At 33.0% G+C, this 14,601-nt stretch overlaps 1 protein-coding gene across 1 annotated transcript; it reads right to left on the bottom strand.

Annotated features, from left to right (window-relative positions):
* Window positions 1–121: 121 nt before the first annotated feature.
* Window positions 122–7,204, bottom strand: LOC120219567 (kinesin-like protein KIN-14F). The gene is given in 19 exon segments (XM_039216394.1): window positions 122–295; window positions 298–413; window positions 511–1,217; window positions 1,306–1,500; window positions 1,596–1,759; window positions 1,877–2,295; window positions 2,406–2,463; window positions 2,466–2,583; window positions 2,680–2,786; window positions 2,870–3,049; window positions 3,136–3,231; window positions 3,328–3,409; window positions 3,526–3,750; window positions 3,902–3,970; window positions 4,095–4,454; window positions 4,774–4,917; window positions 5,082–5,245; window positions 6,594–6,805; window positions 7,050–7,204. Coding segments are annotated over 18 exon segments (3,393 nt in total). The 5' UTR covers window positions 6,745–6,805; window positions 7,050–7,204; the 3' UTR covers window positions 122–257.
* Between the last annotated feature and the right edge of the window lie 7,397 nt (window positions 7,205–14,601).

Below are 14,601 nucleotides of genomic sequence, written 5' to 3'. Positions count from 1 at the left end.
TCTCTAATGCAGGATTGCCATGGATGGAAAAAGAGAGAATCAAATAAAACAAATCATATATATATATATATATATATGTATATGTATAGATAAAGATGATAAGTTTTTAAGTATACATATAAACAGCTCCAATGACATATCTTGATCAGCAATATCCTTTCAAAATGCAACCCGAAACACCAACCTCAATACTCACTGTACGAAGCTTTAAGAATATGTCAAAGTCCAGGAATTCATTCTTATATACGGTAGAATCCTCAAGGCAAAACCAAAAATTTCCCACGAGGTGATGATCACTCCGCCGAAATTCGGGCTTCGAAGTTTTACTTCCCTCCTTTGCTTGGCAGCTCACACCATTCGGAATTCGGTCATTTTTCTCTCCCAGAAAGGGTTCTACTGCTTGCACTAACCCCCTGTACATGGTAATGCAATATTCATTAGAACTAAACATGATGATAAATCTTATATGCAAATGGCATACCCTTTGTAAATGAAAGCATTGAAGTATACCTTGGTTCGAGATTCTGTGAATTCCCAGTAAAGTTCTGCCGAAGCCTCTTCGTCTTCAACGTGGCATGAACAGCAGAGCCAACAAGTGAATGCTCATTTTCTGGCTCGGTGAAGTCACTTTTCCGAGGCTCCTGTATTTTCTCAGTGGCGTCCATTTCAGAAAGCAATGTGATTCCGGCATCAGTTTTCTGAAGTCTTGCAGGCAGTTGATGCTTTGTTTTAGCCTTGCTCTCAACCTTGCTTTTCCTAATTCCACCCTGCCTAACATTAAGGGCTCGCCTAAACTGCTCATCTTCATGTTCCGAGTGAACTTTCTTGGTGCTATGTTTATGGAGATTGTTAAATGAGTCTGAGATGTTATCTTGTTTGGAAGTCTCTTGGGAACTTGTATGAACCCTGGAGGAGTTGCTAACTGTTGAGGGGATCGCAGTTGTTGTGGCAAAAGATTTGTTAACTGGTACTCTAGCCGGAAATGGTACTTTTGATACTGGCGGATTGTCAACTGTTTCAGCCTTGATCCTGCTTCTAATTAAGGTCCCTCTATCAGTGGATAAGGACCTTCGAACAGGAGGAGACGGTGACCTTGCCTTTACCGCACTCACTGATCTCTCTTCGGCTAGACTAGGCATCTTCGGAAATGCCTCCTTGTCTGCAAATGCAGATGGAAATCTTGACCTCCTTTGCTTACCTGAAGGGCAGCTTCTAGCCTGAAAATCCAATATAGCCATAAAATAGATGTAAAACGTTTGTTCTTAGACAAAATCCTGTCAAACTTTCAGATATGTTTTCAGTTACCTCAGAGATTCTATTATAATCACTAGGTCTCTGAGATGATTCAGGCTTCATGCTGGTAGACATTCCTTGTCGCGGAATTTGTAAAGGTGAAACCGCTCTTTCTCGTTGAGTTTCAGTCATGCTTCGAGCATTTCCACCTTTCAGTTGTTCTACTTCTGCTTCATTCTTTTCCAATGCAAGTTTAAGATTTGATATCTAAAATACATTTTTTGTCAAATGATTGAACAAGGTAGAAGAAAATTTTGCATAAAAATTTAAAAGAACTGGAGTTAAAAGTATTAATAACCCACCTCTTCTTTAAGCTCTCGTATTTCACCGGTTTCCTTGTTGGATCGAGCTGCCCCGAGTTCTATGGAAGCAACCCTCTCAGCAAATTTCAGTGTGCTAATTGTCTCTCCAATGGAATTGACTTCAGGACTTATATGTACAAACATTAATGTTTTAGCTTGACCACCTATTCCATAAAAGAAAATAAGATATGAACAAGTAAAGAAGATAAAATTCAAACAAAAAGGTTCAAATATATCACAAATGATGGGAAACATGCATATGTATTTGTGTGCATGTATACCTAAAGAATCCTGTAATACTTGAGTAAGCTTGCTGTTTCTGTAAGGAATATGTGCACTCTTTTGTGCAAGTGCTGAAATGACATCTCCTAGTGCCGAGAGTGATTTATTGATGTGTTGAGCTTCCTTTAATCTGTCACCAACGGCCTCGGATTTATCCACTCGCTCGCTTCCAGCCAAATCCACCAAATGCAGGCAACCTTTGAGAATAGATCCAGAAACCAACTCTTTCCCGTACACATGAATAGTCAAAATACTGTGAGAACGGCTACTTCGCTCGTTTAAAGCCGTAGCACCTACAGCACGATTCTTTTGACCAGTTCTCATCAAGTCAAGAACATCTTGAGTACTTGCAACTGGAACCCAACTTGCATCAGGCACATTTAGGCCATTCAACTGGGAATTATTTCGAATATCCAATGTATTGGTTGTTAAGGTGAACTATATGCCAATATAGAAATTACACACCTATATAGACAAAAAAAAAGATAGAACCAATAAAGTTGTAGTTCTAAGTATGTTAAAGGATATCTTCTGTTAGAGCCATCGACGACTAATAGATCTCTCACTTGTTCATTGTATATTTCATCATCTGCACCCCAACTTCATATTTAACAACGTCTGCTCTTTCCTTGGATATTTGAAACAGGTCACGTAGAGCACGATAGTTTACACCCCATGTTTGTTCAGTAGTCAAATCCGGACCACTCTGTGAAGAGCAAAAAAAATGAGTTGTAATTGAAGAGAGATGAAAGAAAAGAAGACATAGTGCAGCTACATACACAAGTAGAGTTTGTGAAAATACCATTGTGTATGTCTTTCCGGAGCCAGTTTGCCCATATGCAAAGATGCAAACATTAAAGCCATCTAAGACGGATCTGATCAGAGGTCGAGTGTCCTCGTATATTTGTTCTGCACATTAATATCATCGATTTGAATATGTGAACAAAGAAGTGAAGGATAACAAAGACCTAACTCCATGGAATAGGAAACACCTTGTGAGACGGTTGGTCCAAACACCTTGTTAAAAGAGAATACTTTTCTTGCATCTTTTCCCTGCTTTAAAGGATTGAGAATCATGATGTTTCCATTTTCTCCTATATAATCTACAGTTGATTGTCCATTTGTATGGCCTTGCAAAAAGGGCCTCACTCGACAGTAGACTCGTATCGTTCCTGTTTGAAAGCCGTAAAAAGGAGTTAAATCTGTGCCATTCATAACTTGTATAGATTCAGTTCATGTATCCAACAGAGATGCACACCTTTGAGGTCCTGGACTTGATTGTAAAGCATACGATTTTCTTCTAATACCTTGTGATAAGAAGAGGATGCCACTTCAAGACCCTTAATATGATTCACTACAAAGGGAAGAATATATAGTTTCATGATTTTATTCATTAACTTGTTAAATGACCATATAAAGTCTGTGGTTGAACAAAGTTGGATATTCTTACCTAGCCTTTTAAGCTCTTCCTCCCAATTTGAATGAATCTGTTTAACTTCAAGCTTTGTTTGTTGAAAATCTGATTTCATGTCCTAGAAGGATACAAAAAATATGACAAAAGGTTTTCGATTGTCTAAGGTACGTTTAGAAGTATACTCAAGCTAACAAATCAATATCAGATTGGTTTTTGAGGGAAAATTTTCCAAACCCGTATTTCTCTGTGCTGAAAATCAAGAAGCTCTGCATGAGCAACTGAGTGGCTAACAGTATGGCGAATAACATCTCGTTTCCCACCACAGATGCAGAACTTGGAGAAATTATTTGAAGCCATGCTTGTCCGTTGACCAAGATATAGTGAGATGGCTTCTATAAAATCGGATTTTGATAGAGAACTTATGTCAGCTTTCAAGAGTTTCTTCAGAAACAGCCCAAGCTGGGGAAAAAGCAGGCCAATGAACTATTAGATCATTTCATCCCTGGAAGAATGAAAATAAGGTCTTTGCCTTGTAACTAAAAGCACAGTTACTTGATTTCCAAGGCATAAGTACTTAATTGGGCCAGTGGCAGTTGAAAGTTCGTATTACCTGTGTTCCTTGATAAACAATCAATGCAGAGAAGTCCTTCACAATCTTACGGATTAATGTATCTATTAGCTGCAAAGGTTGATCAATCAATCAATCCGGATTACACGATAAGAGAAAGAACCAACTCATCGCTTCATTTTAGTTTAGTCAATTATTTGAACACTTATCAACAAGTTGGCATGGTCTTACCTACCGTTGTATTCAAGGGGAACTCATCGATCCCATTGCTTTCTCTAAGGTAAGCTTGTAGAAGACAAAGCCCAAAGCGATCAAAAAGAAAAGCCAGAGCATTGGCAGTTTTGGACTCCTCAATCGCGACTTCATTGGAGAGATGGAAAAACTCCAACAATTGTTCATATTGTGATGATTCTGATCCATCCAGAGAATCGTCAGCACTTTCACTTCCGATCAAGGAAGGCGGTGACCCTTTTGGGAAGGCTGTAATCTTTACAGTTCCTCCGTATCTCCAAACTCCGAATCCTCCCGCTTGTTTCCACTCATAATATCCTTTCAGGCAGAGAATGCAGTCCACAACTTTATTCATTGAGCCCCCCTGAAAATTCAAGTCTTTTATATTCATAAAATAGCATACTATAAGGATATAGAATCATCCAGATAACAACGGAGATAGCAAGGAAATTCAAACCAATCAGCAGAATAATGCTTCTTAAAGAAATAAATTGATGGAATCTTGAACTACTTGGATTTCCAAGTAGACCAACTAGAAGTTTGCTATGAAGGGTGAAGAACTGACGTTGCAGTAGTCTAGTTTAATACATTTCTAATTTATTAATTATGCATTCTGAAATGCTGAGTTCCATATATTTATAATGACTCATGTGCGTAAAAGCGCCGTTCAAGAAAAATCAAACCTTTTCAACATCAGAAGCTTCAAAGGTCAAGAGCTGCATATCTTTTACAGCTACCAGGAAATTCCTCATGTTTTCAAAATACTGGATTGCAGACTGTGCTGCCCCCTCTGTTAACTGGTCTGGGATTATTGGATTTTCCACTATCTGTAGAAAAACAGATTTAGTCAGAAGCAACTCGCTTTTAAGTTCAAATATAAATAGAATTCTTCTAAATTTGTGCACATAAGAGATGTTTCTAAGCTCTTTTTTATTGTTCTAAGAACATAATGAAGTTTATGAAATAAATACAACAGCAATCCATTGATAACCTTAGGAACAGCTCCAGGATTGACTTTGTTGAGAACATTGCAAAGAATGAGCCCATTTCTAAGTGCAAGGCAAAACTCTTCTTCAGAGGGTTCTTTGGGCAGGGACTCTGATGCACCTTGGTCCACCTGTCTTAGCCATTCTGCTGCTTGGTACCGCCTCGAAGCTTATTGACATAAAGTATTAAAGCTGTTAGTTTTTCTGTATTTTACTCCGACTCGGGTGTGACTGCTGGATACGATTATGTGTCTGACACTCGTATAGTCTGATTTCTCAAACTTTTACCATGTATTTAGAGGATCCTTGAGGGTCATATCCTCATATCTATGCGTCAAACACGAATATCAAATACATATACTTCAAAAAAGTTGAAGAGTCAAAGCAATATAGCTCTTTCTACTCCAAACTTCATTTGTCTCCCGCAAGCATATGTTCATAAATCCTAATCATAATTTAGAACTAAATTATAAATAGTTTGAGCTATTTGCTCTGGCCTTTAAAGTATTAGAACAATGTGGTCCCATGTTACACAGACTTTGCAGTAAGTGTAAGACACGAATATTTTCAAAAAGTTTCCAAGTTTTCTCCATATATGTAAGGGTTTGGAGGCTCATATCCTAATAACCATTTCCAAATATATATATATATGTGTGTGTCGGATACGAATACTTAAAGAAAAATGATTAGTCGGAGCGACATGGTTACCTCATTGCAGACATCTTCCTTGTGTATTTCTACACTTTTAATCTATCCTATGGTTTTAAATAAGATAACCCTTATGTTTACCCTTGTTCCTCCCTTTTTATTTCTTTTACCATCTTAGTTTGTATTAACTTCTTATTAAAAAAGTTATACAATTGATGTCCATTGTCTATGAGCCCCAAAAATAAGGAAAAGAAAAAGAAGAAAAGAGAAAGCGACACACTGATAACAACTGGTTGGAATGTCCCAATACCCTACACCAAAACTAAAGTAATATACAAAGGTGGGTCTCCTCAGAATGAGGAGTGTGTTACAAAAGAGTTATAAATGTCGAGAATTCAAACTTCTAACATACTGAATGCTACTTTTTGAACCTTAGGCAGGCATAGCCAGTTGATTAATACAAACCCTTCGTCTATTTTCCAACTAAAATAAAATGTAGACCTAACACACCAATGAATGTGGACCCAAAATCACTTTAAAAACCATGGGATCTCCCGCACTTTGCGCATCATCATGCATCATCATCATGTAGCATATAATGTTCTTTTTTCCCCCCTAATCTTTTTCTCTTCTTTTGAAATCAAATTATAATGAGACCAACAACACAGTTTAATAATATTGATAATATTAGAAGTAACTTTCTCAGGGAACTCGAACAACAAAGAACTGAAATTAAACAATTTGGTTTTCAAATATGAAAGGGATACACTGATCAGGCACTGCGATGATTGAAAGAAATTCTCTTTTGATATTGAAGGATTGGTTGTTGATATATATATATATATAGAGAGAGAGAGAGAACAGAGTACCTGCTTCTTCAGCTTTTCTTTGAGCTAATTCATTTTCATTGAAGACATCATCAGTGTTTGAAGCCTCATTGTCAGATATTAAAACCTTTAGTCCTCTCAGATTCTTGGATGGAGAAGTAAAAATTGGATTAGAGTTGATTTGCTGAAGCATTTTATCAGTCACTTTCCTCTTGGTTTTCCCCCAGAAGAAGCCTTGAGAAAGATTTTGATCACTGGAAAATAATAAACAACAATGTTGATCAAGCAGAATTATGTTAATCAAGCTCAGTAAACAATGCTGGTGAATATGACTTTAGTTTAATCCAAAAAAAAAGTTGGTAAGAAAAGTTGCAGTATTAACATGGAAAATCGGATACAAGAAAGCAAAAAAGCTTGGGAAGAACCATTTTCTTAATTTCTGCAAACAACAACATATGCTTCAAAGAAAACAGCAGCGCAAACAAGAGAAGAACAAACCTAATGGGAGGTGCTGAAACTGTGGCAGAAACCCAGGAATGTTGGAGAGAAAAACAAGTTGAAGGATTGAAGCTGATCAGTTCAATTACTTTGATAGATCCAATATGATATAATATAATATATATCTAACGACTGACACTATATGTATGTCTGTGTGTGTACGAGAGAGTGAGAGAGTGGAAAAGAACAGAGAGAACCAAACTCCTCAAATTCAAAGTTTAAACGTTAGTGTCTTCAATATATTAAAGACCACCACAAAAATTCATTTAATTAACTTTTATTATTACTTTTACATGAAATTATAATAAAGTATATAGTAAACAGTATTAATTACCTGACCTTGTTTCAACGCTTCCACTACACCGTTCTGCATTGAAAGGTTTATATATATATATATATATGATGTTGTTTAATGTATGTGATTATTTAAGCATGTATGAACATTGTTGATTACATTTCTTGATTAAAGTTTGAGATGATTAGTTTGCCATTCATTCTTCTGGTCCTATATGCTAATTTATTAGACATTCTTTACCTGTTTTCAAACTTAAGCTACAATGTTTTGTTACTAGAAGCATAAATGGACGTAAGATTTTATGTTAAGATCTGCGAATATAAAAAGTTGTATTAAGATTTTAAGGTATGAAATTACAAAATTCAAAAATATAAAATAGATAATTGGTAAAAAACAAATATCTAAAATATATGAAAATTTAAAATTTTCAGAGGCAGACCTCCACATCGATAAGGTAGGTGAGAAAATGTTCACCTGAGAATATTAAAATCACAACCACCCCTTATCTTTTTGAATTGTTTGCCTTATCCTTGTGTTGGCAACAAGTATACGTTGGGATATGGTTTATTCCGTTGGTTGGTTTGAAATGAAGAAGGGGCAAAATAAAGCAGTCTAAGGTCCATTTTGGAACGTTGGATCCTTTAATGATTAGGGTGTCCTTTGCTTCTCTCATTACCTTTTTTTCATTTTTTTTTACTTTTCTATTTTGGTTTGGCAATTTAAAGAAAGTTTAAAATTGGGTTGAAATTGAATACTAAACTTGTTTTATAAGCAAGTAAAAGGTCACGTTAGTCAAAATGGTGACAATTGAAATGTAGCTTAATTCCTTGATTTTTCATTTGGTTAATTTAAATCAAATTATTTTTAAATTTTATTTATTTTAAATTTATATATGATTCCTTGAGATTTAACAAGATTCGAGTTAATCATTCGTAATTACGGATTATTTTTTACTAATATAATATTTATTTATTTTGTTGTTATTCTTCAAGGTCCTGGTTCGAACACTAAAATATTTAAAGCACGAACGTTCAATATCAAATGGTGGAGAGTTGTTTGAATAGATATTACATTCAACAACAAAAAAGTATATAATTACATGGTAAACTACTCAAATGACCACTTAACTATAGGTTGGTGCCGATATGATTATCATATTTTCAATTTTGTCAATATGATCACATAATTATTTAAATGGTTTCAATCAAACCATCTACCGTTAACATTTACTAAAAATGTTGATGTGGGAGTTAATAATATTGAAATAATTATACATTTAGTTCTTAGTACTTATACATTCTATCAATTTAGTCTTAATTTTAATTTAATATAAAAAATAACCCTCTAAATAAGAGGTGACACATTTCACCACCTATATATATATATATACTGAATTGTAGTTAATGCGAGATTTTAAAATAAAAATAAGTTTAATATTTTTAAATTAAATTAATTGTTTTTTACGATACTTTTAAATTGTTATAAATTTAAAGTAAATGAGAAATAATTAAAAAAATTGTAGGTAAAAAATTAAGATTTGAATTATAAATTTATTTTTGATTTAAGTTATTTTTGTGACTTTGGATTGTCTAAATGAATATTTAATATAATTATATTTTTAAAATAATTCACATATAATCATTTAAAAATAATTGTGAAACGAATTAATTTAAAAATATAAAAATATTAAATTCATTTTTATTTTAAAACCTTGCATTAACTATAATTTTTTAGATGAAATATAATTATTTATTAGAGTTTTATTATATCGTAATTTATTATATATTTATTATTTTTTCTATTATATTTTATAAAATTCTTCATTTTAACACGAAAAAAATTTAAAATCAGTAACAAATAGTTTAAATCTTAAATTAATTTTTTAACACCTACATTTCCACAAAATTTTCCGCTTGAATTATTTGTCCACCGAAACCTTTAAGGTTTAGTAAGTAAAGTTTTAAATTTTAGGATAAAGAACCTAGATGGCCTTTCATTATAAAGTGTTACTTTATTAAGTTCATCGGTTATTAAAAGTTATAAAATGATCTCTTAATTATAGGATATTAATTTGTTGAGTCCCCAAACTATTAAAAATTGTAAAATGATCACCGACTATTAATATGTTCTAAACTCATCATTTTATGTTAAAAATTTGACGACAATCTAAGTTGGACGTCAACCTACTAATTAGGGGTGTGCAAAAAAATATGATATGATGGATTCGATCCTTTGATATGTGGATCCGATATATTGAAAAATCCAAAAATATGTAATAAAACAGAGGGAAATAATATGCGAATTAATAATGAAAACTTCAACTCTTTTAAAAGATATATAGCACCATTAAATATATTATTATTATTGAGTACAATTATAATCCGTTGTCTTTTTAGCCACTAGGTGTTAATATTAACAGTGCCAAAATTTTATATTATCTGACTACAAAAATGTATAAATACATACTAGTAATAAACTAATAATAACAATATTATTAAATTTAAATATATTTTTTTGTCAAATTACAGTTTATATTCGGATACATATATTCGATCCAAAATTCATATATTCTAAAATTCGGATCGGATACGAATCTTTTAATGATTCGAATATTTAGATATATGAAATTTTGGATCGAATAATTTCCGATATCCGAAAATGCACACCCCTATACTAGTTATGATATAATAAAATTTGATCTCAAAATCTCAAACAACAATCATATATTAGTTAACAAGTTAATGTCTAGCTCAGACTATCATCAATATTTTTAACGAAAAATGACAAGTTTAGAACATATAAATAGTGAAGTGATCATTTTATAACTTTTAATAGACGATGGACTTAATAAAATAACGTCTTATAATTGGATGACTATTTTATAACTTTTAATAATCTGAAGACTCAACAGAATAACACCTTGGAGTTGAATGATAATTTTTTAATACTTTATCCTAAATTTTAAAAATCAAAATTAAAATAGAATTATATAAAATAAATTTTAAACCATTTGCATATAATTTTGTATTATATTATGCGTTGTAATTTGTAAAGACGTAAAAAGGGGATGAACATGAAAAAGACAGCTGTGAGAAAATAATTGAAGATTCAGGGGGGACCCGCCATTTATGTTGGACAATATTTACACACCTGCCAGTGGGGCCCGCTTCTCCAAATCTGACCATTCAAATCCCTCATGTTGTCCACGTGCTCTTCCCTCGGAACGGGGCGGTGCTTTTATTTATTGACGTGGTAAATGCTAGTAAATGCTTTGTTTCTTATTAACTACATTTTCCATTTTAAAAAACATTTATTTCACCAAGGTCATTTATTCGAATTCTGACATTTGTGAATAAGGTAAACTAAGTTGAGAGGATCGTCATCCCCTTTACAGTATTCTATCTGAATTAATCGGTCAATAAATTAAATATCAATGATTAATTCAAAAAAATATCTTTCCTAAATTTTAAAAAATACATCAATTGCCAGAAATATTAACGTTTTTTTTTTCTGAATTTAATAAAACAAATGTACTAAATGAAAATAAATAAATTTTCCTTAAATTTTAAGACACATAAAACCTTCATTAATGGAAAAACTCTATGATTTCATTATCATTTACAAATAATTGTTAAGTATATACTTGTAGATATTCGAGTTTCCAGATAATGGTAATTCTATTTATTTTTAAAAAATATCGAGTATTATTTAAATTTAAACAAATATATTTAGTTAGTTGATCAAGATGTTTATTTTTATTTGCTCATAGGAATGAAGGGATTGGAGTAATTTACTTGTGAGTTGAAAATGAGTTTGCATTTCATTATCAACTTCAGAGCTAAAAAAAGATCCAATTGTAAATAATAAATCTTATTTTGCTTAAAGATTACATGTAACACCCCAAACCGATGCGGTTAGCCCGATCCGATTCGGGAAGTCACATTAGGGTCACCGGAGCGACCCACCGTAAAAATAGCGGAAATTTTAAAACTTTTTATCAGAACATGTAAACTTATAAAATCATTTATCACTATTTAAAAATAAAACAGATTTCCAAACTCGTATATAAATCAAAATACAATTACATGCCCCCTAATCACAAGTACCATACTCTGCAACCACGCCGGAAGAACTCCCTTACTGAAGTCGATAGATGCACTGGTATAATTGTTTTAACCTGAAAATGTGAGTAATAGAGTGAGCTTTGGAAAGCTCAGTAATACAGAACTACCAGATGATGCTACATGACATGTAGATAAATGGAAAGCCATATAATTTCCTTATTGAATCATATGTATACCAGCTTGCAGAATAATTTGGGGTTCCCTTAGAAGTTCATAGAGTAGAAGCCATGAATCTCAGTTCATAAGAAACCTTTCAAAGTATGATATTTTCAGGAGATCGAATAGGATGTCTAGTGTGTTCCAACAGTATAATAAAATCATAATAGGTACAAATCTTAGTCCAGTAAATCTCACAATTTTGTAAAAGAGTTTAACTTTTGAAAATCATAGTTTAAACCCTTTTCTGGTACACCATCAGTAGTTCCCAAAATTATTTTCCATATAGCTTACTTTATGCACATAGCAAAAAGAAAGCCGACTTAAGGATAGGCTCTGAAGCTTGTATCCTTAAGCCCAAGTCAATAAATCCATATAGCTTACCCTAAGCACACAGCAAAGGAAAGCCGACCTAATGAAACATCTTGGGGCCCTCAAGAGTCACATTAGGCCCAGTTAGCTTGATCAGAGCTATTCCATCGTAATTCAATTCCAAAATTCAATTGCACCGTGACACAAATTCCATAAATCCAAAAACATGGTAATCATATACCAGTTCAAAACAAAAATTAGATAGCAGCCATATTCCATAAATTGTCACATTAAATTGGTGCATCAATAAAACAATAACCAATGAATTCGGTGTACCACATATTAAAACCAATAAAACAGTTCAGTAATAAGTAGGGAACACACTAGAGAATCCCAGTATTTCCAGTAGTTATCATTTTGGATAACATGAAACTTATGAAATTTGATCAAATTCCTGGAACAAGGTTCTATTGAGGAGAATCGATTACTAACCGATCTAGCCAGACATTTAATGTTGATACATTAGAATCCCACTATATTTTCGTGTGCTTTAGGAAAACGTTCAGGAACCTTTATACATAATAATTCTAAATTCAGATTTACTGCGAGTGATTCCATTACCCAAACAATCAGGGGTATTCATGAATATACTTTAAATTCATAGGATTTCAGCCCAATTGAACCAAATGGGATATTCAGAATCTTTTCCATCTGCGTTACTTGTTTTTTTTTTCAAACATGACCGAAGTGATTTTAGATGAAATATAGAATCGAAGATTCAAGTCATTTACAATCTACGACTATCGATCATATTATCAAACAACTCGAGTTACACAACTCTCAAACTGATGCATGTCAACAAGTCAATTCATTATCCTTCCAGTGTATTCACTCTTTAATACCATAGTGCAGATCCATAGATCATCCCCATAATCATCACTGAATAAATCTTCCAACGGTCTTTATTTCATTTCCACGTTTCAACAATATCAGGAAATACTGACGTACTTGATCCATGGCTCATAACCCATAATGACAATTCATCATGTAAGTTCAACAGTGTTTCCAAACTCATCAAATCACCTATTTAATCCTTAGTCACTGATGTTACTTAGTTCGTTTGGTAAGCAAGTCTATCCCGATTACTTTAAAGTTTTCCAGAATAATTCAGACGTTTCTGAATTTCAAATACACGTTGTACTTCATTTCATTTCAACTTATTAATATAATAAAGTCATTCTGGTATTCGTGGTTGATTTGACTAACGACTACCCACTTATTAGTACTGTATGCGCTCTAGAGTTGAGCTGCGCCAAGTACTTCCAGAATTATCATCGATCCAAATTTGAGAAGATGAACAAACATTCAAGTGATACTTATATCATTCAGGTAATGATATAGTACTAACGTTGGTTAATCACTTAAGTTGCGTTCCACAACTTTTACTGGTAGCACAACATCCATGTTTATTTGGATTTCTTAATTAATCCAAGACATTTACTTATTCTAGGTCATAAGGGCATTTTGGTCATTTTGGTGCTTAACATTTTTTTCTATTCATTTCACAGCTTGAGTATATCCATTCATTCCTGAGCTTGGTGACATTCTTGAGTCATTTCCATTCCAGGGGTAATTTGGTCATTTTATAATTCTAGAATATTTCAATCATTTCCTTCCATCCGGTCTTATTATTTAATTCAATCTTATCATTTACTTCAGTCCTTTCGAACAATTCTGTCAGCAGAATACCTCCGATAAATTACTCTTCAAGTATTTACTCCTTATTCGAATATTTTCGAGTCAAGTGTCTTCTCAGATTTTACAAACGGAATATTATAAATTTTTCTGTACAAAGACAGGATCTTAACAATTAAATTCGTACTTAATCGAGTTAAGTACAAATCCTCAAAGTACTTTCTCATTCAGGGTCAAATCAGACTATTTTATCTCTCAAGGGCATTTTCGTAATTTCTTAACCGGATAATTTCAATATGTCTTTTCAGAGTTATTAACCAACTTCCAGGGCAATTCTTATCATTTTCCAACATAAGGGTAATTTCGTAATTTTACCATATCGGAGTATTCACATAATTTTTCATCCAAGTATCTTTAACATTTAACCCTTGATGATATAAAATATAAGTTACAAATCCAGAGCTGATTTCTTTATCACCAATCACAAACTTGTAATTTAATTCTAACAATTATCAATCTCTTATCTTAGTCATTCGATCCGTATTCCGTTACAGAATTTCTACCACATTCATATCGAGTGAATAAATTATTCAACTCCACAAAAGTGACCAACATTATCTTATTAATGCATTTACCAATATCAACATGTTCCATAAAGCATAAAGAGGTAGTAAAGTATTACCTCGATTTCCGTGCAATACTGATCGACCATAAAAATTTCATTCGAACGCCTTTGATCTTCAATTCAACTTCCAATAATTCCTCAGATACATATCAACATAAATTATATCAGAAACGAAGCTTAATTGCGATAAACGGATCGAATCGGGTGATAAATCAGTGAAAGACGGCTTACCGGGTTCGAATTTGGCGAAACGGACTTCGGATTCGGATTCAGGACGTCGAAAGCATAAAATATGACTTTTCGGAAATTTGGAATTTTCGGTCAAAATCAAAGTCAACGGGTTTG

This window comes from Hibiscus syriacus, unplaced genomic scaffold, assembly GCF_006381635.1.
Source record: "Hibiscus syriacus cultivar Baekdansim isolate YM2019G1 unplaced genomic scaffold, ASM638163v2 tig00110206_pilon, whole genome shotgun sequence".
Taxonomy (NCBI): domain Eukaryota; kingdom Viridiplantae; phylum Streptophyta; class Magnoliopsida; order Malvales; family Malvaceae; genus Hibiscus; species Hibiscus syriacus.
This window is presented reverse-complemented; position numbering and strand designations above follow the sequence as displayed.